The sequence below is a fragment of the Choloepus didactylus genome, chromosome 2 (assembly GCF_015220235.1).
Source record: "Choloepus didactylus isolate mChoDid1 chromosome 2, mChoDid1.pri, whole genome shotgun sequence".
Classification (NCBI taxonomy): Eukaryota; Metazoa; Chordata; class Mammalia; order Pilosa; family Megalonychidae; genus Choloepus; species Choloepus didactylus.
This window is the reverse complement of record NC_051308.1, coordinates 83,370,259-83,393,324: the sequence shown is the minus strand read 5'-3', so window position 1 is coordinate 83,393,324 and position 23,066 is coordinate 83,370,259. Positions and strand designations below refer to the sequence as shown.

Below are 23,066 nucleotides of genomic sequence, written 5' to 3'. Positions count from 1 at the left end.
TTATCTCAATGCATTTACTTCCTTGGTTCAGATAAAAATAATTTGAATAGCAAGGGTTATGTGTAGACATGTTTGTAAATACACAAAGGAGGAAGAATTGGAAGTATTGATCTGTATTCAGATTTATTCTGCAACTTAGGTATGGTGAGAATAGTGCGACAATATCCTCATCTGTAAAATTTATAACACAGCCACTATTTTGTGATATCAAATAAGATGACAGTAAATATCTGAAAATTAAATACTATTCTGAAACTTAAAAAAAAATAATAGAGGGGCATATAGGGAAAAATATACCTATTGCAAACTAATTACAGTTAGTAGTATTTTAATATTCTTTCATAAACAGTAACAAATGTACTGTACTGATACTATGAGTCAATGATGGAGGGGGTTTAGTTAGGGGTATGGGAGGTTTTGAGTTTCCTTTTTTTTTTTTTTTTGTCTGTATTTCTTTTCTGGAGTATTGAAAATGTTCTAAAAATTGAAAAAACAATTGTGGTGATGGATGCACAGCTGTATGATGGTACTGGGGGCAATTAATTGTACACTTTGGATCTTTGGATAATTGTATGGTATGTGAACAATGTCAATAAAAAAATAAATAAAATAAAAATATCTAGCAGTGGGTTTAGGTGTAAAAAAAAGTGGGAGATAGGAGATGCTTGAATGGAGAAAGAATCATAAAATGCTAAAACCGGAAGGGCTCTTAAGGAAATCATCTAGTATAGTCCCTTTCTTTAGCATGAAGAAATTAAGACCCACAGAGATTAAGTAATTTGCCTAAATTCACACACATAGCGGAATGGCAGAGCTAGAACTAGAGCCCTGCTCTCTGGACTTCAGCTCCAGTGTACTTACCATCATAGTCTACCAGGAGTTAAACCAGAGACTAGAGGATAGATCTTCCGCAGCAGTGGAGACTTGTTTCCATTAGGCTAGTTATCTGGCTGACATTAAAGATGAAAATAGCTAGATGGCTGGTTACTGGAGTTTGAACAGCTACACCAGACAAGTTTAAAGTGTGAAAGTGTGACTTTAAAAGTGAATTAATTACTTTATTCACAAATTCCTTAAGTTTAAACATTATAAGAACATAATAATTTCTGTACTAGATTAAATCTGTTACATATTTAATCCTAGTCTGGTGCTCTATTACCCACCATAGGAGGCTTGTCATCAAACATAAAGGGTAGCTGTATCTCATTTTCTATTAGTAGGTATTTATGTCTCCGTCATTCACACATTTTTTATATTTCTTATCTGTGCATCATCTCAGGATAGTTAACTCTAGTATGAGGTACTGCTTCTTTTATCTCAGCTTTATTTCTTTCAACTCTTAAAGGCACCTTTCAGTTCTGTATTTTTAAAATTTATGTGTCTATTAAATATTTCTGTTAAAATGTTAACGAACATTTGTTTCTGGGAATTTTTGTATTAAAAGGAATATATGTTTCTGGGAATTTTTATATTTTTATTAAATAAAAGGAACATTTTTCTTTAAGGTTAAATTAAAACTTTTCTTACACTATTTCTTAAACTATCTTATTTTCATTTTCTGTTAGCCATTTCTTTTGTTCCTCATTTCTAAACCAGAGCTTTTGAAGATCCTTAATCTTTATACTTGAAAAGTAAATTATTGGTGCTTGCTCTAATAGCGAAAGTTATTGTCCTCCATATTAGGCTGGACAAAAGAATTAAAATTGAATCCTTTTAAAGTTTATTTTGCATGTTCCAATATTATTTTACTTTTTGTACTAGGTCATGCATGCATTTAGCAGTTATACAATTAAGAGGGTGGGTGATATTTGAATGTTATGAATAGATTTTTTGAACCTTTTACTAAGTACATTTGTTTTTGCATAATATTTTGATACTTTGGCATCAAAATAAGTTTATCGTGCATTCATAAAGAATGGCAAGGAAGATTGCAGTGTCTTACTGAAATTTGGTAAAAATTCTTTTCCTTGAACTTCATTGCAGAAAATCAAGGCAATCCAAATATGAGTGTGTGTAGGTGAGTGTATATAAATAAATGACGGAGAGATAAAGTACTAAATTATATGTGGGAAACAGACTTTGAAATACTCCATTATTTAAAGACATACATGTAGGCAAGTTTGTGCATACTTTTAAAAATCCAAACAAGTGGCTGGATTTATACCTAGATTTTCTCACCTCTGTGACATGCTGATACTATTCCTTGCCCTTCCAAGGCAATAAATATTGCCTTGATCTACAAGTTACTGTTGTGTGCATGTGGACAGGAGCATGCTCTGTCAAAGAGAATTAACCTTTCTAAACAATGAATAAACTTAGTTATTCTTTTACATATATATGTATTTATTCATACATATATATATATATACTATTTTAACAAGAGAGAGAAATTTGTTTTTCCTGCTTTGGTAATTTTAACATTTGAAATTTTCTTACTTTTAACCTTACGATTGAGCTGTCCACAGCATGAGTCATTTCACCAACTGTATTTATTGGGACTAGCTCTCTTTCATCTTATGTTTTGATATTTTATCAAATGGATACTGTATTTCAATGTATTGTTAAAGTGGGCCTTTGTTAAATATAAATCAAGACAATTCTGGTAGGTCCTGTTAGCAGTAAATTTTATGTTGTAGAAGTAAACAAAATATTTTTTCTACAGATTGATTTTCTAAATTATTTTACTTTTTCCAAACTAGATTGTGATGGTAAATAAGCAGGGCAAATGTAGTGCTTTTATTATTTAAGGCTCAAAATAGAACATGAGGTACAAATATAATAGTCACTTGCTCAGGATTACATGTTTTATAGAGTTGCTTATATGCTAGGTTTATGGCCATAATTGTTGTACTCCATGGTAAAGCCTATGGGAAAAGCTATTTGGCCCTACACTGTACTTCTCATTACTTCACTTTACAAACAACTAAATTTACCTGAAAATGTAGATGATGGTTATGCAGCATGTGAGAAGGAAGGCATATGTTTATTCAGAAATCATTGGTAATATCTATAAAGGTACATGTTTTATATATCCCACAGAGTAAAACACTTGCTTTGGCTGAGTAGCTTGTAATATTATTCAGAAAGCGTATTAAAAAGTTCTTCACTCAGATCTTAAGCTTTCCCTTTCTCATTCTTTCTGCCTCTTGATCTCTTGGTTTTAAAATCTTCCTCCTTATTTTGTAGACACTGCTCTCCTGTTCACTACTTCTTCTCTGTCTTTACGTCTCACCACTGGGCCTCTCTCAGTGTCTGTTTTCCCAACCTTCATCCCAAATTCCAGCTGTATATCTACAACCAGTTGGTCAGGTAACTGCACCTTTTTCAGTGCACTCTTTGATAGAGCATGCTCTGTTTTTGTTTGTTTTGGTTTGCTTTTTTTTTTTTTCCCTTTAATTTGGTTTAACAGGCTTGAGGCTTCTTGTCAAATGTTCTGTAAATTTCCATCTTTGTTTCTACGTTAACATGACATGCTGACTGTTCAAGAAGTGGAGTGACAGTTCTTGTGCTTTTTATTAAGTATTTGTTGGATGTGTGGATACACTTTTGTTGATTAGCTACCACTGTAGATCTAACCCCAGGAACATGAGCAGCTCACCTTTTATTTAGTGGTGGCATCTGCATTTGAGGAGAATTCAGCAGTAGCTTTTTAACTACTCAAATAACTTCCTAAATCAGTAACTTCTCCTATCCCTTAGGAGCTAAGGTACGATGAACCATTTAAGTTCAGAGAAAGGGTTAGATTAAGAAATATGAGATGTTTCTTTAGTCAAGTAAACAAATAGATATGTTTGACTGCATAAAGCATCTGAATGTGGTGCTCAGTGTTCTCTCCATGGGAAAAAATAGGTTATCACCTGACATTGCATCTTTTAGGTAACAGAAACCAAACTCACTAGACCTGAAATTAAATCAAATTGAATTTGAAAAATAAAAGTAAAGGGACATGAACGTGTTGTTGTTGTTGTTGTTGTTGTTGTTGTTGTTTTGCTTGCTTGTTTTGGAGGGTTTGGGTTTCTTTTTGTTGTTGTTTTCAGTCTTTGTTGGTTTGGGTTTGTTTGTTTTCTGGTCAGAGCCTTCAGAATAAATTCCTTACATCTTTTGTTTTGAGAAAGCATTACATATGAAGAAGAATATTTAAGTTAATTACTGACATCATCAGTCATGGCTATCCAGATATTCCAAAGATTTATTTTTCTGAATTTATGATTATTTTTCCTTTGCTAATCTTATAAACTATTATAAGTAAAAAACAAATTCCCTCATTTTCTGAATGTTATCTCATCCAAGCTTCTATTAGCTCAAACTTTTTTCAGAGAGAGTAGTGTGAACATTGTGTTTTCCACAGCTTTTGATAAGGTAATTAGTGATAGAGCTCGCAAAGTGATTTCTGCTTATAGGTTTGTTCTCTCACTATTTTTCTTGGTGTGGCCATAGATTTCTGACAAAACGAGAACAAAAACTAATGCAACGGCGACAACATGCAGAAGAGCTACTAGAGTGGAAGCGACGTTTAGATGCAGAGGAAGCAGAGATTCGTCAAATGGAAAAACAAGCTTTGGCTGCCTGGGACAAAGAATTAATAAGATCTAAAACCCCTAAGAAAGAACTGGAGGACCAGAGGACAGAACAGAAAGGTAATAAATACTGACTATTCAGACTACAAACTAAAGTCAAACATAATTGAAAGATTTATTTCATAATTTTTATGTTTTTTTTTTTAATTTTATTTTGTAATAAATTCAAACTTATAGGAACAGTGCAAAAACAGTACAAACCCCATACACAGAACTCCAGCATACCCCAACCCGCCTGATACCCTGATTCACCATCTTTAACATCCTGTCACGCCACCATTTCTTTCTTTCCTTCCCTCCCTCCCTATCATCCACCATCTATTGCTCTGTCTTCTGAACATATGACAGCAAGCTGCACACATCCTTGAACAAACACTATAATTCACATATACATTTCCCATGAACAAGAACATTCTTTTATGCAGTCCCATTAAGCGCAGCTAAGAAGTTCAAGAAATTCAACATTGATACAAAGCTTACATTCTTTTTTTTTTGAAACGTTCTGAATTGTTTTTTTAATCTTCATTTTATTGAGGTATATTCACATACCACGCAGTCATACAAAACAAATCGTACATTCGATTGTTCACAGTACCATTACATAGTTGTACATTCATCACCTAAATCAATCCCTGACATCTTCATTAGCACACACACAAAAATAACAAGAATAATAATTAAAGTGAAAAAGAGCAATTGAAGTAAAAAAGAACATTGGGTACCTTTGCCTCTTTGTTTGTTTGTTTCCTTCCCCTATTTTTCTACACATCCATCCATAAACTAGACAAAGTGGAGTGTGGTCCTTATGGCTTTCCCAATCCCATTGTCACCCCTCATAAGCTACATTTTTATACAATTGTCTTCGAGATTCATGGGTTCTGGGTTGTAGTTTGATAGTTTCAGGTATCCACCACCAGCTACCCCAATTCTTTAGAACCTAAAATGGGTTGTCTAAATTGTGCGTAAGAGTGCCCACCAGAGTGACCTCTCGGCTCCTTTTGGAATCTCTCTGCCACTGAAGCTTATTTCATTTCCTTTCACATCCCCCTTTTGGTCAAGAAGATGTTCTCCGTCCCACGATGCCAGGTCTCCATTCCTCCCCGGGAGTCATATTCCACGTTGCCAGGGAGATTCACTCCCCTGGGTGTCTGATCCCACGTAGGGGGGAGGGCAGTGATTTCACCTTTCAAGTTGGCTTAGCTAGAGAGAGAGGGCCACATCTGAGCAACAAAGAGGCATTCTGGAGGAGGCTCTTAGGCACAATTATAGGGAGGCCTAGCCTCTCCTTTGCAGCAACTGTCTTCCCAAGGGTAAAACCTATGGTAGAGGGCTCAACCCATCAAACCACCAGTCCCCTATGTCTGTGGTCATGTTACAAAGCTTATATTCTATATTTCTTTTTTTTTTTTCTTATGTCCCAACTGTGTCCCTTTGAACCTCCTCTCCTCCACCCTCAGATCCCATCCAGGATCATCCTTGGCATTTAATTGTCATTATCTATTTAGACCATCTTTTTTTTTTTTTTTTTCAATTGTGGAAACATATATATACAGCCTAAATCTTCCCATTCCAACCCCTCCCTAGCATTCCGTTCGTGGGATTAATCACATTTAGAATGTTGTAATGCTATCACCTTCCCACCATCCATTACTAGAAATTTCCCTTCACCCCAAACAGAAACCCTACACTCCTTTCTTAACTCCCCATTGCCCCTTCCCCCCCTTCTTGTAACCCATACTCCCCTTTTCATCTCTATGGTCGTATTCTCTGATACTTTCTTTGTGTTTACCGTGGGGCTTAAATTTAACCTCTTAAATCCATAACAATCTTGTTTTTCTTTGATACCAACTTAACTTCAATAGAACACATAAACTATGTTCCTATACTCCTCCATTCTCCCACCTTTATGTAGTTCTTGTCAAAAATTACATATTTTACATTGAGTCCAAAACCACTGATTTATCATTACGGTTTATATATTTTAGATTGTGTAGGAAGTAAATAGTGGAGTTACAAATCAAAAATATGGTAGTATTGGTATTCATATTTACCATGTGATCTTTACTGGAAATGTTTATTTCTTCATGTGGTTTCAGTCAGTTGTTTAGTGTCCCTTCCTTTCAGCCTGCTCAGTTCCCTTTAGCAATTCTTACAGGACTGATCTACTGGTGAGGAAGTCCCTCAGCTTTTGATTATCCGGGAATGTTTTCATCTCCCCCTCATTTTTAATCTCCAGGTGTTTGTGAATTTTCTAAGTCTCTGATGGTTACTGACTTCTATTTGTATTCCATTGTGGTCAGAGAATGTGCTTTGAGTATATTCTTTTTTTTTTTTTTTTTTTTTTGGTAATTTATTGAGGCTTGTTTTATGTCCCAGCCTATGGTCTATTCTGGAGAAAGATCCGTGATCTCTAGAGAAGAATATGTGTCCTGGTGATTTGGGATGTAATGTTCTATATATGTCTGTTAAATTACTCTATATCTCTCTCTCCTTTCTTTGTTTCTCTGTCAGTAGGGCTCCCTTTAGTATCTGAAGAAGGGCAGGTCTTTTATTAGCAAAGTCTTTCAGCATTTGTTTGTCTGTGAAAAATTTAAGCTCTCTCTCAAATTTGAAGGAGAGTTTTGCTGGATAAAATATTCTTGGTTGGAAATTTTTCTCTCTCAGAATTTTGAATATGTCATGCCACTGCCTTCTTGCCTCCATGGTGGCCACTGAGTAGTCACTACTTAGTCTTATGTTGTTTCCTTTGTATGTGGTGAACTGCTTTTCTCTTGCTGCTTTCAGAACTTGCTCCTTCTCTTCAGTATTTGACAGTCTGATCAGAATATGTCTTGGAGTGGGTTTATCTGGATTTATTCTATTTGGAGTTTGCTGGGCATTTATGCTTTGCGTATTTATATTGTGTAGAAGATTGGGGAAGTTCTCCCCAACAATTTCTTTGAATACTGTTTCTAGACCTTTACCCTTCTCTTCCCCTTCTGGGATACCAATGAGTCTTAAATTTGGACGTTTTATTTTATCTATCATATCCCTGAGATCCGTTTTGATTTTTTTTATTTTTTCTCCATTCTTTCTTTTGTTCTTTCATTTTCCATTCTGTGTTCCTCGAGGATGCTGAGTCATTGTTCAACTTCCTCTAGTCTTGTGTTATGAGTATCCAGGGTCTTTTTAATTTGGCCAACAGTTTCTTTTATTTCCATAAGGATCTCCTATTTTTTTATTTACTCTTGCAATATCTTCTTTATGCTCTTCTAGGGTCTTCTTTATGTCTTTTATATCCTGTGCCATGCTCTCGTTGTTTGATTTTAGTTCATTGATTAATTGTGCCAAGTACTGTGTCTCTTCTGATCTTTTGATTTGGCTGTTTAAGTTTGGGTTCTCCATATCCATCTCGTTTTATCATATGCTTTAAGGTATTCTGTTGTTTTTGGCCTCTTGGCATTTGCTTTACTTGATAGGGTTCTTTCTGGATATACAAAATACTGATCTCTCATTTGTCAGGTCTACAGCTTGGTGACATACACTTTCTCTAGCTAGCCAGCAGATGGCGTCCATGAGTCACCTATTCCCCTCAAGTCAGTTCTCCCCAACTTTGTCTTTGTGGTGTATGAGGATCTGATTCTTGTGGGGTTCAATTGGTGCACTAAGTTTGGGTGTATTGTTGGTGCTGTCCTCCCTGAATGTGGGGCTTGTGTCTGAGCGGTTAGGGAGGCAGGGCAGCTTTAATCAAACCTCCCAGGTGTTCCTAGAGATTTAAGGCTGTTGCAAGAGTCTAAGCCTTCACTTCAGTCTTGCCACAGATTGTCTCTGCAGCTGACCCACAAGTCCTTGGTATTGGCATAAGGTTCCTGGGATTTCCGAGCGGGTCCCCATTCCCAGCCGTGCTCTTCCAGGACCTCTGCTGAGGGAAGGCTGTGCCATGTCACAAGTGCACATCAGCCCTCCAGGGAAGCCCTGGGCTGCCGGGCCGTGCAGGGGCGTTCCCAGCCTGCTGTAAAGGAGGCTGAATGGAACGTGTTAATTTCCCCCCTTTTCGCACAGCTTCACCTTCCCAGCTTCGGGAAATTAGCTGTGGGTGCACTAAAGGCCGCTGTCCACAGCCAATGTTGTATTGCATGCGCAGTGCTGCAGGAAATACCCCCTGTCAAACTGGGACCCTTGGCGCAGCTCTGGGCTATAGTTCCGGCCCCGGGCAGGAGCGTTACCAGCCCACCGGGGAGATGGCTGCAAGCGGCATGGTTTCTTTCTCCTTTGGGCTCCCCTCTGCCTCCTGACCCCAAGACAATCAGCAGCGGGCTATTCTCCATACCAGACACCGAGAGGTTGGCACAGCCCGCTCCTGCTGTGCTGCACTGCGCGGTTCTCACCATCATAACCGCGGCCGCTCCTGGGTTTTTTTTTTTTTTTAAAGAACTAGTCCGTTTCCAAATGCCACCCCATGGGTTCCCCCGCACTGCAGCGCGGCCACTGGACTTTCACCCGGCTCACTCACTCATTTCAGAATGCAGACTCCCAGTTTCACCAAATGCACGGTCCCTGTGGATTTAGCAGACCTTGTCTGGCTGGTGCATCACTGGAACTGGTGTTCTGGGTCACTTTCTGGCTTTTATCTAGTCTTTTTCACGGAGGTGTTTTTTTGCCCTGTCTCACCTAGCCGCCATCTATGGTTCTCCTCTTCAATATTTTTAAAAATGTAAATGACTTAGGATAAAAAAGGCAATGAAACTAGAAATGCTGCAGAAATTAGAAATGTAAGAAATATTGTGAGCAGCTTTATCCCAGTATGCTTGAAAACCTAGAAATGGATAATTCCTATAAGAATACAATTCATCAACGCTTACTCAATAAGAAATAGAGAACCTTACTGGTCTTTTGACTGTTAAAGAGCATGTGCCAATAGCTAAAAATCTTTTTACAAAAAACACGACTCTTCTGGCTTCACCAGTGCACCACTCATTAAAGGGAAAAAAAATTCCAGTCTTATAATTATTTACTTTCCATAGAGTAGAAAATAAGGAAGCATTTCCATACTCATTTTATGAGGCTAGTATTTAACTTTGATACTATATCCAGAAAAGGCTAGTATCAAAAAGGAAAAGGCCAGTCATATTCATTCTAAATATAATCTAGTGTAGTATGTTCAATAATAATTTAATGTAAAAATTTAATACTTCATGATCAAATAGTATTTAGTGTATATTAGAAAATTGACAATGTGGTGAATTACTTTAAGCACATTAAAGGAGAAAAATTACATGATCAGCCCAGTGCATTCAGAAAAGGCATTTGTTAAAATTCAAGAAAACATTTTTGATAAAACAAACCCCAGAACAAAGTAGGAATAGAGGGGAACTTTTCTTTACCTGATAAAGGGTATCTGTTAACAAAAATTAAAAGCCATACCTACAGTGTTGCTCATACTTAATGATAAAACATAGAAAACTTTCCCTTTGAATTCAGAAATAAGACAAGAATTCCCATTATCACCTCTTCTATTCAACATTGCATGGAGGTCATACACAGTTTAGTAAGACCAGAAAAATAAACTTTATAAAAAGTGAAAGGAGGAAGAAAACTCATTTTTTGTAGATGATAAGGCTGTGCACATAGAAAACCACAAGAATTTATGTGCCAATTATTAGTATTAGCGAATTTAGCAAGGTTGGTAAATACGAAATCCATAAAAAACAATTATCAGCAAAAATTGTTTAGAAAAATCTAATTTAAAAAAAAAATACCATTTATAAGAGAAACAAGAAAAATGACGTGTGTAGGAATAAGTTTAACAAAAGATGTGTAAATAGAAGTTCTTTATGGAAATAAGTTAGAATTTTATCAGAGACATTAAAGAAGACCAAAATAAATGGAGATCTATACCAAGTTTATGGATAGATTTAGTGTTAAATGACATTAATTCTCCTTGAACTAATCAGTAGATTGAAGACAGTTTAAATCAGAAGCTCAGCAAGATTTCTTTATAGGATTTGACTAGCTGATTTTAAAAATGGATGTGAAAGAGCAGAGGACTAAAATAGCAGAGACATTTCTAGCGTTAAAGAACCATAAAATGCAGGAACTTACTTTACAAGATATCAAGCCTTCTAAAGTTGTACTAATTAAAATGTGTGATATTTGCACAAATAGGCCAGTGGAATAGATAGCCCAAAAAGAGACCCGTTCTTGTGTGACAGAGATAACTTTGCATATCAATGGAGAAAGGAGGAACTCCCCAATAAATATTTTTGAGTGGAAAAAATGAATTTGGATCCCTATCTGACAATAAAAAAAAAAGATTCATTCATTTACAGTGTGAAAGTCAACATTGTAAAAAAGAACCATTAAGGGGAAGACTGATAAACTTGACCTGAGTAAGTTAGGAATTTCTGTTCATTGATACACCATACATAAAATAAAACAACAGAGCACAAAGCAAGAGAATATATTTGCAACACATATGACTGACAAAGGAACAGTATAAAGACTGTACAAGCAATTCCTATGAATCATTAATAAAAAAACAAACACATAAAAAAGTAGGCAAAAGAGCAGACACTTCACAAATGAAGAACTCCACATGGCCAATAAGCATGTGAAAAGATGTTTAACTTTGTTCATAGTTAGGGCAGTGCAAATTAAAACCAGGAAGAGACACCATTACATACCTATGTTAGTTTCCTAGGGCTTCCATAACAAATCACCACAGATTTGATGGCTTAAAACAACAGAAATTTATTCTCCTCACAATTCTGGAGCCCAGAGTCTGAAATCAAGGTGTTGGCAAGGCTGTGCTCTCTCCAAAGGCTGTAGGCTCTTCTTGCTTCTGCTGGCTGTTGGTAATCCTTGTGGCTGCATAGCTCCAGTTTCTGTCTTCATTTTCACAGGGTCTTGAGGACACTTATCATTGGATGTAGGGCCCTTCTGGATAATCCAGGATGATCTTGTCCCAAGATCCTAACATAATTACATTTGTAAAGACCCTTTTCCAAATAAAGCCATATTCACAGGTTTTGTGAGGTTTAAGATGTGGACATTTCTTTTGGGGACCACCATTCAACCCACTACAGTACTCATCATAGCTGTTATATTTTAAGTGGAACTAAGAATTTCTGGTGTAAGTGTAAATTGTTAAACCTAGTTTGGAAAACATTTTGCATTAAAAATAACAAATTAAAAAATAACAGAAGTGAAGATACACATATCCTATAATTCAGTAATTCAGCAGTTCCATTCCCAGGTATATATCCTAGAGCAATGGTTCTCAAAGTATGGTTCCTGAAACCCCACAATCGAGGAGTCCCTGAGATTCTTTCAGGGGACCAGGAGGTCAAAATTACTTTTATAATACTAATATATTGTTTTCCTTTTTTGCTTTGTTGACATTTCACGGATGGTGCAAAAACATTGATGGGTCAAACTGTGGTATGTTAGCATGATTTGAGGCAGTGGCACCAGACTGTACTAGTAATTATTGTATTATTCACCTTGAATTCAAGATTATTTTAAAAAGTCGTTTTCCCTTAGGAATATCCTTGATGGAGCATTAAAAAAATATTAATTTTATTAATTCTTGACCTTTAAGAATACATCTTTACAATACTCTGTGTGATAACATAGGAAATATGCATAAGGCACTTGAGTATGCTGAAGACTTATGGTTGTTTTGAAGAAAAACACTTAAGTGATTAAGTTGCAAGCTGAACTAGCCATTTTTTTCATGGAACACCATTTTTACTTAAATGACTGACTGACTATGGGTATTCAGACTTGGGTATTTGGCAACAGTATCTTAAAAATGAATGGGGAAAAAAATGAATGGAGCGGGAGGGACGGCAAGTTGGTGGCATAGAGAGGAGTGGAATTTAGTTAGTCCCCTGGAACAACTGATGAACAACCATGAACAACTAGTAAATAATTTGGAATAACTGCTGGGGGACAATAGTGACTGTCCACACATTGTACACCAACCTGGATTTGGAGGAATCCCTGAGATCGCAGCATAAAATCTGTAAGTAAAAACTGCAGAACTGTGCCGGGAGCCCCCTCCCCCCATGGCAGGCTTAGCTGCAAAACCTTGCTGTGGTAGTGAGTAGCACTCTTCCAGCAAGCAAATATAACTGAACTGAGCTCCAACTGGGGTTTTAATTAACAAATGTGGACTGCTGAAAACAAGATACAAACCCCCAACAAGCAGAAAGAGGCTTTTAGTGATAACTGACCTTAAAGAACCAGAAGACTCATCAGTCCCAGGAAGGGGAGCCCAGAAGACCAGGTGTCACCTCTGGCCGACGAGCGAAACTGGGGGGCCATGTACTGGCTCTAAAAAGGGCTTTCTGCCCCTTTTTCTCTCTCCCAACCTGATGGGCTCAGAGGATAGAGCTGTACCCATTTTCAGTGAAGAGAGCCTCAGCCATTTTCAGTTTGTAGCGCTCTGACCCATACAGGGGTGGAGATAACGGAGTCAGAGAGATGATCAAATGCAAATGATAAGTCCCTTGGGGGTGTATCTTCCCTAAGAGTAAGAAGGTAGGACCCAGCTTTCCCTTCAGAACCAGACCCCAGAGCCTGGGGGAAAACGGCCAAAACAGAAACTGAAGGGGCCATATCTCCTTACACCAGTAGGGAGTGACAGGCTGACAGGTGCCACCTGCTAGGCAGGTTAGGAAAAGCACAGCGACTGGAGACCTCACAGCAAAGTCTGTCATTCTTCTAAGATACACCCTGAATATAACCCCATTCTAAGACCTGAACCCGTTCTGGTCTGGGAAAATCTGACTGGGGTAACCAAGGAAACCAGATGCCTAGACAACAGAAAACTACAATCTGTACTAGGAAAAATGAAGATATGGCCCAGTCAAAGGAGCAGACTTACACCTTAATCAAGATACAGTTGAGATACTGTTTCACTTTAAAGATTTTCCATTAAATCTATTAAAGATTTTCAAAGAAATAAGCTAAATCAAATCAAAAACCAAATCAACGAGTTTAGGGAAGATATAATGAGAGAGGAAGGGTATAAAGAAAATACTGGGTGAACATAAGGTAGAAATCAAAAGTTTGAAAAAAAAACAACTGGCAGAATCTCTGGAAATGAAAGGCAAAGCACGGGATGAAGAACACAGTGGAGACATACAACAGCAGATCTCAAGAGGCAGAAAAAAACATTCAGGAACTTAAGAACAAGACACCTGAAATCCTACACACAAAAGAACAGATAGGAAAAAGAATGGAAAAATGTAAGCATCATCTCAGGGAATTGAATGACAACATGAAACACATGAATGTACATGTCATGGGTGTCCCAGAAGGAGCAGAGAATGGAGAAGGGGCAGAAGCAATTAATAGAGGAAATAATCAATGAAAATTTTCCTTCTCTTATGAGATACTTAAAATTACAGATCCAAGGAGCGCAGCGTACCCCAAACAGAATAGATATGAATAGACCTACGTCAAGACACTTAATAATCAGATTATCAAACGTCAAAGACAAAGAGAATCCTGAAAGCAGTAAGAGAAAAGCAATCCATCACATACAGAGAAAGCTTGATAAGACTGTGTGGATTTCTTGGTAGAAACCATGGAGGCAAGAAGGAAGTGGTGTGGTATATTTAAGATACTGAAAGAGAAAAACCGCCAACCAAGAATCCTATATCCAACAAAACTGTCCTTCAAATATGAGGGAGAGTTTAAAATATTCTTTGACAAACAGACAATGACAGAGTTTGGGAACAAGATATCTGCACTACAAGAAATACTAAAGGGAGCACTACCAACAAATGGGAAAAGACAGGAGTGAGAGGTTTGGAACACAATTTTGGGTGATGGTAGCACAGCAATGTAAATACACTGAACAAAGATGAAGGTTAGGAGCATGTGGAACACCAGAAGGAAAGAGGAAAGATAAAGACTGGGACTATATAACTCAGTGAAACCTAGAGTGCTCAGCAGTTGTGGTAAAATGTACAAATATGTTTTTACATGAGGGAGAACAAGTGAATGTTAACCTTGCAAAGTGTTAAAAATGGGGTGGTATTGGGGAAAGAATACAGTCAATGCAAACTAGAGACTATAATTAACAGAAACATTGTATTATGCTTCCTCTAATGTAACAAAGGCAATATACCAAAGTTAAATACCTTTTAGAGGGGGACATAAGGGACGGGTATGGGACTCTTGGCATTGGTGATGTTGTCTGACTCTTTTATTCTACTTGAGGTTAACTCTGTTTTTCCTTTAGTTGCTTTTTAGCTGTCATGCTTTTTTTTTTTTTTTTCTCTTTCCTTTTTCTTTCTCTTTTGTCTCTCTGCCTTCTTTGACTCTTCTTCCTCCTTTGTGGAAGAAATGGAGCTGTCCTTATGTCCTTATATAGATAGTGGTGATGGTGGTGAATGCATAAATATATGATTAAACAGGGAACCATCGATTGTATACTTAGGACTGAAAGTATGGTGGGTGAACAAAACCATCTTAAAAAATGGATTAATGAAGAAACCTCGAGGGCAGTACTTTGATGTAAGTCAGATGCATAAGGACAAATATTGCACGGCCTCACTGATATGAACTAATTTTAATATATAAACCCATAGACATGAAATATAAGTTACCAGGATATAGAACAAGGTTAAAGAATGGAGAGCACTTCCTTATTATGAGCAGAATGTTTAACTAGGTTGAACTTAAGTGTTTGGAAATGGACAGAGGTGACGGTAGCACGTTCTTGGGAGAATAACTAACAATGCTGAATGATATGTGAAGGTGATGGAAAGGGGAAGCTTAGAGTCACGTATATCACCAGAAGGAAAGTTGGATGTTAAAACATGGGAATGTATAAAACAGTGAATCTTTGGTGGAGAATCTCCATGGTTAACTGTACAAATATTAGAAATCTCTTTCATGAACTAGAACAAATTTATGACACTATAACTAGAAGTTAATAATAGAGGGATAATAGGGGAAAAATATACCTATTGCAAACTATGTACTGCAGTTAGTAGTATTGTAACATTCTTTCATCAATAGTAACAGATGTACTATACCAGTACTATGAGTCAATAATGGAGGGGTGGGGTGGTTAGGGCTATTGGGAGGATTTGAGTTTTCTTTTCTTTTCTTTTCTTTTTTTTGTTTTGTTTTGTTTTTATTTCTTTTCTGGAGTAATGAAAATGTTCTAAAAATTTAAAAAAACAATAATTGTGGTGATGGATGCACAGCTGCATGATGGTACCATGGGCAATTGATTGTGTACTTGGGATCTTTGGATAATTGTATGGTGTGTGAACAGTCACAGTAAAATTATATTTTAAAAAAATGAATGGAGCAGCCTTGACTCTTCAGGGAAAACAACTGACAATATGTATTTCCAATGATAAAATTCAAGGTTTCAAGTGAAAATTAAGACTTTGGAAATGCTTTTCTCTCCACAGTTAGCTTAACAGCTTCCCACTACTTAAAAGGTTTTCTGATATGAGTGGTGGGGGATATTACTGAATGTCATCATTTCATATTGTGTGATGAAATGTGTCAACATTTGGAAGATCTGTATTACTCAGTGAACCAATATTTTCCAGGTAACCAATGTATGATTGTTACAGAATCAAGCATGGGTAAAAGATCTGTTCAAAGTAAAAGGTAAACCAGTAGATTTTAATGGGTAACAGATCATGCGACGTTCATTGATACGGTTTCAAATTCCACATTACAGATAATTTTTTGGAAACTACCACTTATCAAGTATTGGTGTAGTGACAGAAAAGAATATCTACAGTTATCTGTAAAGACTTAAGATACTCCTGCCTTTTCTAACTGCATGTCTGTATGAGGCTGGCTTTTCTGCATATACTTTAACCAAAACAACATATTGCTGCCAATTGAATTAAGAAGCAGATACGATAATCCAGCCATTTTCTGTTAAAACAGACATTAAAGATATTTATAAAACTTTAAAATAATTCCTCTCCTTTGACTAAACTTTTTTAATTTAGTTATTTTAGATTTTTAAAAATATTGTTTATGTTAACATGTAGATTTATTATTTTTATTTTTAAATGAATTAATAAATATTTTTTAAGTTCTTCAGTTTTAATTTCTGGTATGGTAAATATTGATATAACCCATGTAAACTAAAGCTCTTTGTAATCCTCAATAAGTTTTGAGAGGGTAAAGGGGTCCTGAAGCCAAAAAGTTTGAAAACTACTGTCCTGGAACAATGTTTTTCAAATTGTGGGCTCTGACCTTTTAGAGGGGCATGAAATCAGTTTAGTGGTTTGTAATCAGCGTTTTTTAAAAGTTGAAATAGAAAATATCACTATGTCATGCATAGTTAAGGATAAATATTTTGTTTATGGTTAAAAAGTCAGAGCCACTGTGCCAGTTTGAGACTGTTGTGTGCCCCAGGAAAGACTGTGTTCTTTTGATCCACTGTGGTGGATGCAGACTTCTTGTGGGTGAGACCCTTTGATTGGGTTGTTTCCATGAAGATGTGACTCACCCAGTTGCGGGTGGGAACTTTTGATTAGATCATTTCCATGGAGGTATGACCCTACCCATTCAAGGTACATCTTAATTAGTTTACTGGCATCCCTTCTGAGAGGATAAAAGGCAGAGACATTTGGAAGAGAGCTCAGAGAAATGCTTAGAGAGAAAACACCCAGAGACATTTTGGAGACAGCCATTGAAACCATATGTTTGGAGTTGCTAAGCTAAAAGATGAAGCCCAGAGTTTGCCCTGGAGAAGCTAAGTGAAAACCCACAGATGCTTAAAGAGAAGGCCACTGAAATCAGAAGCTGAAAGTAATGCAATCCAGGAGCAAAGGACCAACAGACGCGAGCCAAACATGCTTTCCCAGCTAACGGAGGTGTTCCGGATTCTATTGGCCTTTCCTCAGTGTAAGGTATCCTCTTGTTGATGCCTTAGTTTGGCCTTTTTATGCCCTTAGAACTGTAAATGTGTAACTTAATAAATCCCCTTTATAAAAGCCAATACATTTCTGGTATTTTGCTTCTGGTAACTTTAACAACCCGGAACAACCACTGTCATAGAGAAGCTCTTACACACACACACACACACACACACACACACACACACACACACACACACACACACAGCAGGATATATATGGCATTGGTCATAGCAGCATATTTGAACTTGCAAAAAAATGGAAACCACCCACATGTCTGTCAACAGAGAATGGATAAATTGTGGTATATTCTAATATATTATGCTCAGTGAAAGTGAAAAATTACAGTAATAGAAATCAACATATGATAATCACAAAACAAGTCACAGAAGGCTATAAGCAGATTGACTCCTTTTATAGAAACTTCAGAAGCACACAAAACTATGTGGTATATTATTTCACTGTACATACCAAAAAATATGTAAATAAAACCATAAACATACCAAACAATACATAAATAAAGCACAATAGATGTAATTCACCTGTAGTCTTTCTCTTTTCCCCAATTGTTTGTTTGTTTGTTTGTTTGTTTTAGTTTATTCAGAGGCTTGCTTCTGTGTCAACTTTCTCCTTTTTAAGCCTCAATATCCTGCTGCAGACTTCTCCATCTTGGAAAAAATTTTAGAGGTCCTAGGAAAGAGACTCATTTGCTTCTGATATAGGACTCAGCTTCTCAGGTTATATGTTGAACTGTAAAAAGAGTAGAAAACTTTCATTGACCAAGCTTCCATTTATCAGGAACGTCAAACTCCTTAATTGTGTAAAGTGTTAATTGGGTAAATGTTATAAAACAAAGGCAATTTTAATATCATCAAATATAACTAAAGGTAAAGTGATATAGAAAGAAAAAATCAAGGAAAAAACATGAAATAAATGACATCATATCTTTAAGGACACATTGTTTTAAGCTGAAGCTAACTCTGATAAGCAAAAAGTAACTTATTGAAGAATATTCACTGACTCAACAAAATTTTTGAGATGGCTGGAGATCAAGCTTAATACTAAGCGTTCAGAAGCAGTGCCTAAAACCATACCACATAACCAGCCCTAAAGAAAAATGCTGTTGTTAACACTTCCTCACTCACATCAGGAACTCAACCCTGCAACCCCTGAAAAATCCACTGTCACTGTCACCTAAAGCACCTAGAGTAAATTCTGCTTGGAGCCTCCTTCCTCAGATTGCTCGCTTCCAAAATGATGTCTTCCACAGGGATCTTAGATTGGGGAAACCTAGGTCAAATCCCTCAGTCTTAGCAGTAGGGAAGTTGAGAATTTCATTTTTCAGGTTCTGTCTTGGGTGTCAAGGAACTCTTGAAGTAGGAAATTTACCAAACAAGAGGGAGCAGAATTCAAAATGTGTTCCCAGGAAACAAGGCAGTGTATATTACAAGCAAGAATTCAAGTCCTGGGTCTTTCTTCATAGAGCGTTGTAAGTTAACAGTTCAGGAAAGAAAGTCTCTCAGACATTTTTCCAAACCACAAATTTTTTAAATGGTCTACACGTATGATAACTTCCATCTTTTCCCACCAAAACAAAGAGGAAACTACTTTTGTTTCCAGATTTGAAATGTAAAGTGTAGCCAAAAAGATTCTTATTCTCTCTCATAGTAGATATTAGATTAGAGACTAAAGAAATAATTCAGTGTTTACCATGCACCAGTAGTTGTTCAATAGTATGCAATAGGTTTACAATAGTAAACAAGACAACCATACATTGGAAAGTCTGCTTTCAGTTTTGAGGAATGTATTATTTGTGTAAATGCTACAGCTGCCCCATTTCAGATGCTCAGAGTGTCCAAAATCTATTTGGATTTTGTTAAGTTTAATTTTCCACATGTTAAATTCATTAGAGTCTGTTAGCAATATCCAATAGAATTTTCTTTGATGATGGAAATGTTCTGTATATGTGCTGTCCAATACAGTAAGCACATGTGGCTATTCAGTACTTGTTTTTGGCTAATACAACTGAGGAACTGAATTTTTAATTTAATTTTAATTAATTGATATTCAAAGAGTCACATGTGGTTAATGGCTACCATATTGGACAGTGTATGTAGATTACACGTTTTACCAAATTTTGATCTCTGCCATTTCATTTTGTCATATATTTAAACAAGAAATGGCTGATTGGTCGATAGTGTTCACATTTCTTTAAAAGGTGTCAAGTGTTGCCAGACTCTTATTGCAACCTAAAGTATAAAAAATAGAGAAAATGACACATAAATCTGTCTTCAAAATAGAACATTTATGAAAATGTGGTATCATCAGTTGTAGCAAATGTTCCCCACCAATGCAAGGTGGTATATGGGAATCCTGTATTTTATGTATGATTGTTCTGTACACCCACAACTTCTCTAATAAAGAAAAAAAAAGGGGGAGTTTAGGAAAAGATTTAGAAGGGAGCACACACACAAAAGAAGTTAATTATTGGTTTATTTTTGAGATATGGAAATAGGGCATATGAAAGTAGTTGGGGATGAGTACGTGAAGTAGTCACTTTACATCCTTCTGTACTATTTGAATTATATTTACTACATTCTTATACTACTTTTATAATTTTAAAAAATAAGGGAGAGGCGGGGCAAGATGGCAGACTGGTGAGCTGTATGTTTTAGTTACTCCTCCAGGAAAGTAGGTAAAAAGCCAGGAACTGCGTGGACTGGACACCACAGAGCAATCTGTCTTTGGGCATACTTCATACAACACTCATGAAAACGTGGAACTGCTGAGATCAGCGAAATCTGTAAGTTTTTGCGGCCAGGGGACCCGCGCCCCTCCCTGCCAGGCTCAGTCCCGGGGGAGGAGGGGCTGTCAGCTCCAGGAAGGAGAAGGGAGAATTGCAGTGGCTGCTCTTATCGGAAACTCATTCTACTGATTCAAACTCCAACCATAGATAGACTGAGACCAGACACCAGAGACTCTGAGAGCAGCCAGCCCAGCAGAGAGGAGACAGGCATAGAAAAAAAACAACACGAAAAACTCCAAAATAAAAGCAGAGGATTTTTGGAGTTCTGGTGAACACAGAAAGGGGAAGGGCGGAGATCAGGCCTTGAGGCGCATATGCAAATCCCGAAGCAAGGCTGATCTCTCTGCCCTGTGCACCTTTCCTTAATGGCCCTGGTTGCTTTGTCTATTAGCATTTCAATAACCCATTAGATCTCTGAGGAGGGCCGTTTTTTTTTTTTTTTTTTTTTTAAATCCTTTTTGCTTTTTCTAAAACAATTACTCTAAGAAGCTCAATACAGAAAGCTCCAAAGAATTGAAATTTGGGCACGTCAAGTCAAGAGCAGAACTAAGAGAGCTCTGAGACAAAAGGCAATAATCCAGTGGCTGAGAAAATTCACTAAACAACACAACTTCCCAAGAAAAGGGGGGTGTCCGCTCACAGCCACCATCCTGGTGGACAGGAAACACTCCTGCCCATCGCCAGCCCCATAGCCCAGAGCTGCCCCAGACAACCCAGTGTGACGGAAGTGCTTCAAATAACAGGCACACACCACAAAACTGGGCGTGGACATTAGCCTTCCCTGCAACCTCAGCTGAATGTCCCAGAGCTGGGAAGGGGGAGCAGTGTGAATTAACAGAGCCCCATTCAGCCATCATTTCAGCAGACTGGGAGCCTCCCTACACAGCCCAGCAGCCCAGAACTGCCCTGGGGGGACGGCACTCACCTGTGACATAGCACAGTCATCCCTCAACAGAGGACCCGGGGTGCACAGCCTGGAAGAGGGGCCCACTTGCAAGTCTCAGGAGCCACACGCCAATACCAAAGACTTGTGGGTCAGTGGCAGAGACAAACTGTGGCAGGACTGAACTGAAGGATTAGACTATTGCAGTAGCTTTAAAACTCTAGGATCATCAGGGAGATTTGATTGTTAGGGCCACCTCCCCTCCCCGACTGCCCAGAAACACGCCCCACATACAGGGCAGGCAACACCAACTACACACGCAAGCTTGGTACACCAATTGGGCCCCACAAGACTCACTCCCCCACTCACTAAAAAGGCTAAGCAGGGGAGATCTGGCTTGTGGAGAACAGGTGGCTCGTGGACGCCACCTGCTGGTTAGTTAGAGAAAGTGTACTCCACGAAGCTGTAGATCTGATAAATTAGAGATAAGGACTTCAACTGGTCTACAAACCCTAAAAGAACCCTATCAAGTTCAGCAAATGCCACGAGGCCAAAAACAACAGAAAATTATAAAGCATATGAAAAAACCAGACGATATGGATAACCCAAGCCCAAGCACCCAAATCAAAAGACCAGAAGAAACACACCTAGAGCAGCTACTCAAAGAACTAAAGATGAACAATGAGACCATAGTACGGGATATGAAGGAAATCAAGAAGACCCTAGAAGAGCATAAAGAAGACATTGCAAGACTAAATAAAAAAATGGATGATCTTATGGAAATTAAAGAAACTGTTGACCAAATTAAAAAGATTCTGGACACTCATAGTACAAGACTAGAGGAAGTTGAACAACGAATCAGTGACCTGGAAGATGACAGAATGGAAAATGAAAGCATAAAAGAAAGAATGGGGAAAAAAATTGAAAAACTCGAAATGGACCTCAGGGATATGATAGATAATATGAAACGTCCGAATATAAGACTCATTGGTGTCCCAGAAGGGGAAGAAAAGGGTAAAGGTCTAGGAAGAGTATTCAAAGAAATTGTTGGGGAAAACTTCCCAAATCTTCTAAACAACATAAATACACAAATCATAAATGCTCAGCGAACTCCAAATAGAATAAATCCAAAAAAACCCACTCCGAGACATATACTGATCACACTGTCAAACATAGAAGAGAAGGAGCAAGTTCTGAAAGCAGCAAGAGAAAAGCAATTCACCACATACAAAGGAAACAGCATAAGACTAAGTAGTGACTACTCAGCAGCCACCATGGAGGCGAGAAGGCAGTGGCACGATATATTTAAAATTCTGAGAGAGAGGAATTTCCAGCCAAGAATACTTTATCCAGCAAAGCTCTCCTTCAAATTTGAGGGAGAGCTTAAATTTTTCACAGACAAAGAAATGCTGAGAGAATTTGCTAACAAGAGACCTGCCCTACTGGAGATACTAAAGGGAGCCCTACAGACAGAGAAACAAAGACAGGACAGAGAGACTTGGAGAAAGGTTCAGTACTAAAGAGATTCGGTATGGGTACAATAAAGGATATTAATAGAGAGAGGGAAAAATATGGCAAACAGAATCCAAAGGATAAGATGGCCGATTCAAGAAATGCCTTCACGGTTTTAACGTTGAATGTAAATGGATTAAACTCCCCAATTAAAAGATATAGATTCGCAGAATGGATCAAAAAAAATGAACCATCAATATGTTGCATACAAGAGACTCATCTTAGACACAGGGACACAAAGAAACTGAAAGTGAAAGGATGGAAAAAAATATTTCATGCAAGCTACAGCCAAAAGAAAGCAGGTGTAGCAATATTAATCTCAGATAAAATAGACTTCAAATGCAGGGATGTTTTGAGAGACAAAGAAGGCCACTACATACTAATAAAAGGGGCAA

At 37.5% G+C, this 23,066-nt stretch overlaps 1 protein-coding gene across 4 annotated transcripts in view; it reads left to right on the top strand.

The window, feature by feature from the left end:
* CEP350 (centrosomal protein 350) overlaps positions 1–23,066 on the top strand; it is a 261,140-nt gene that overhangs the window by 180,558 nt on the left and 57,516 nt on the right. For 2 of the 4 annotated variants that reach the window (XM_037825243.1, XM_037825242.1), the window contains 2 exons: positions 3,187–3,309; positions 4,438–4,637. In XM_037825243.1, coding sequence (XP_037681171.1) covers positions 3,187–3,309; positions 4,438–4,637 — 323 coding nt within the window. The remainder of the gene's footprint in view (positions 1–3,186; positions 3,310–4,437; positions 4,638–23,066) is intronic. The other 2 variants (XM_037825245.1, XM_037825244.1) reach the window with 1 other exon arrangement.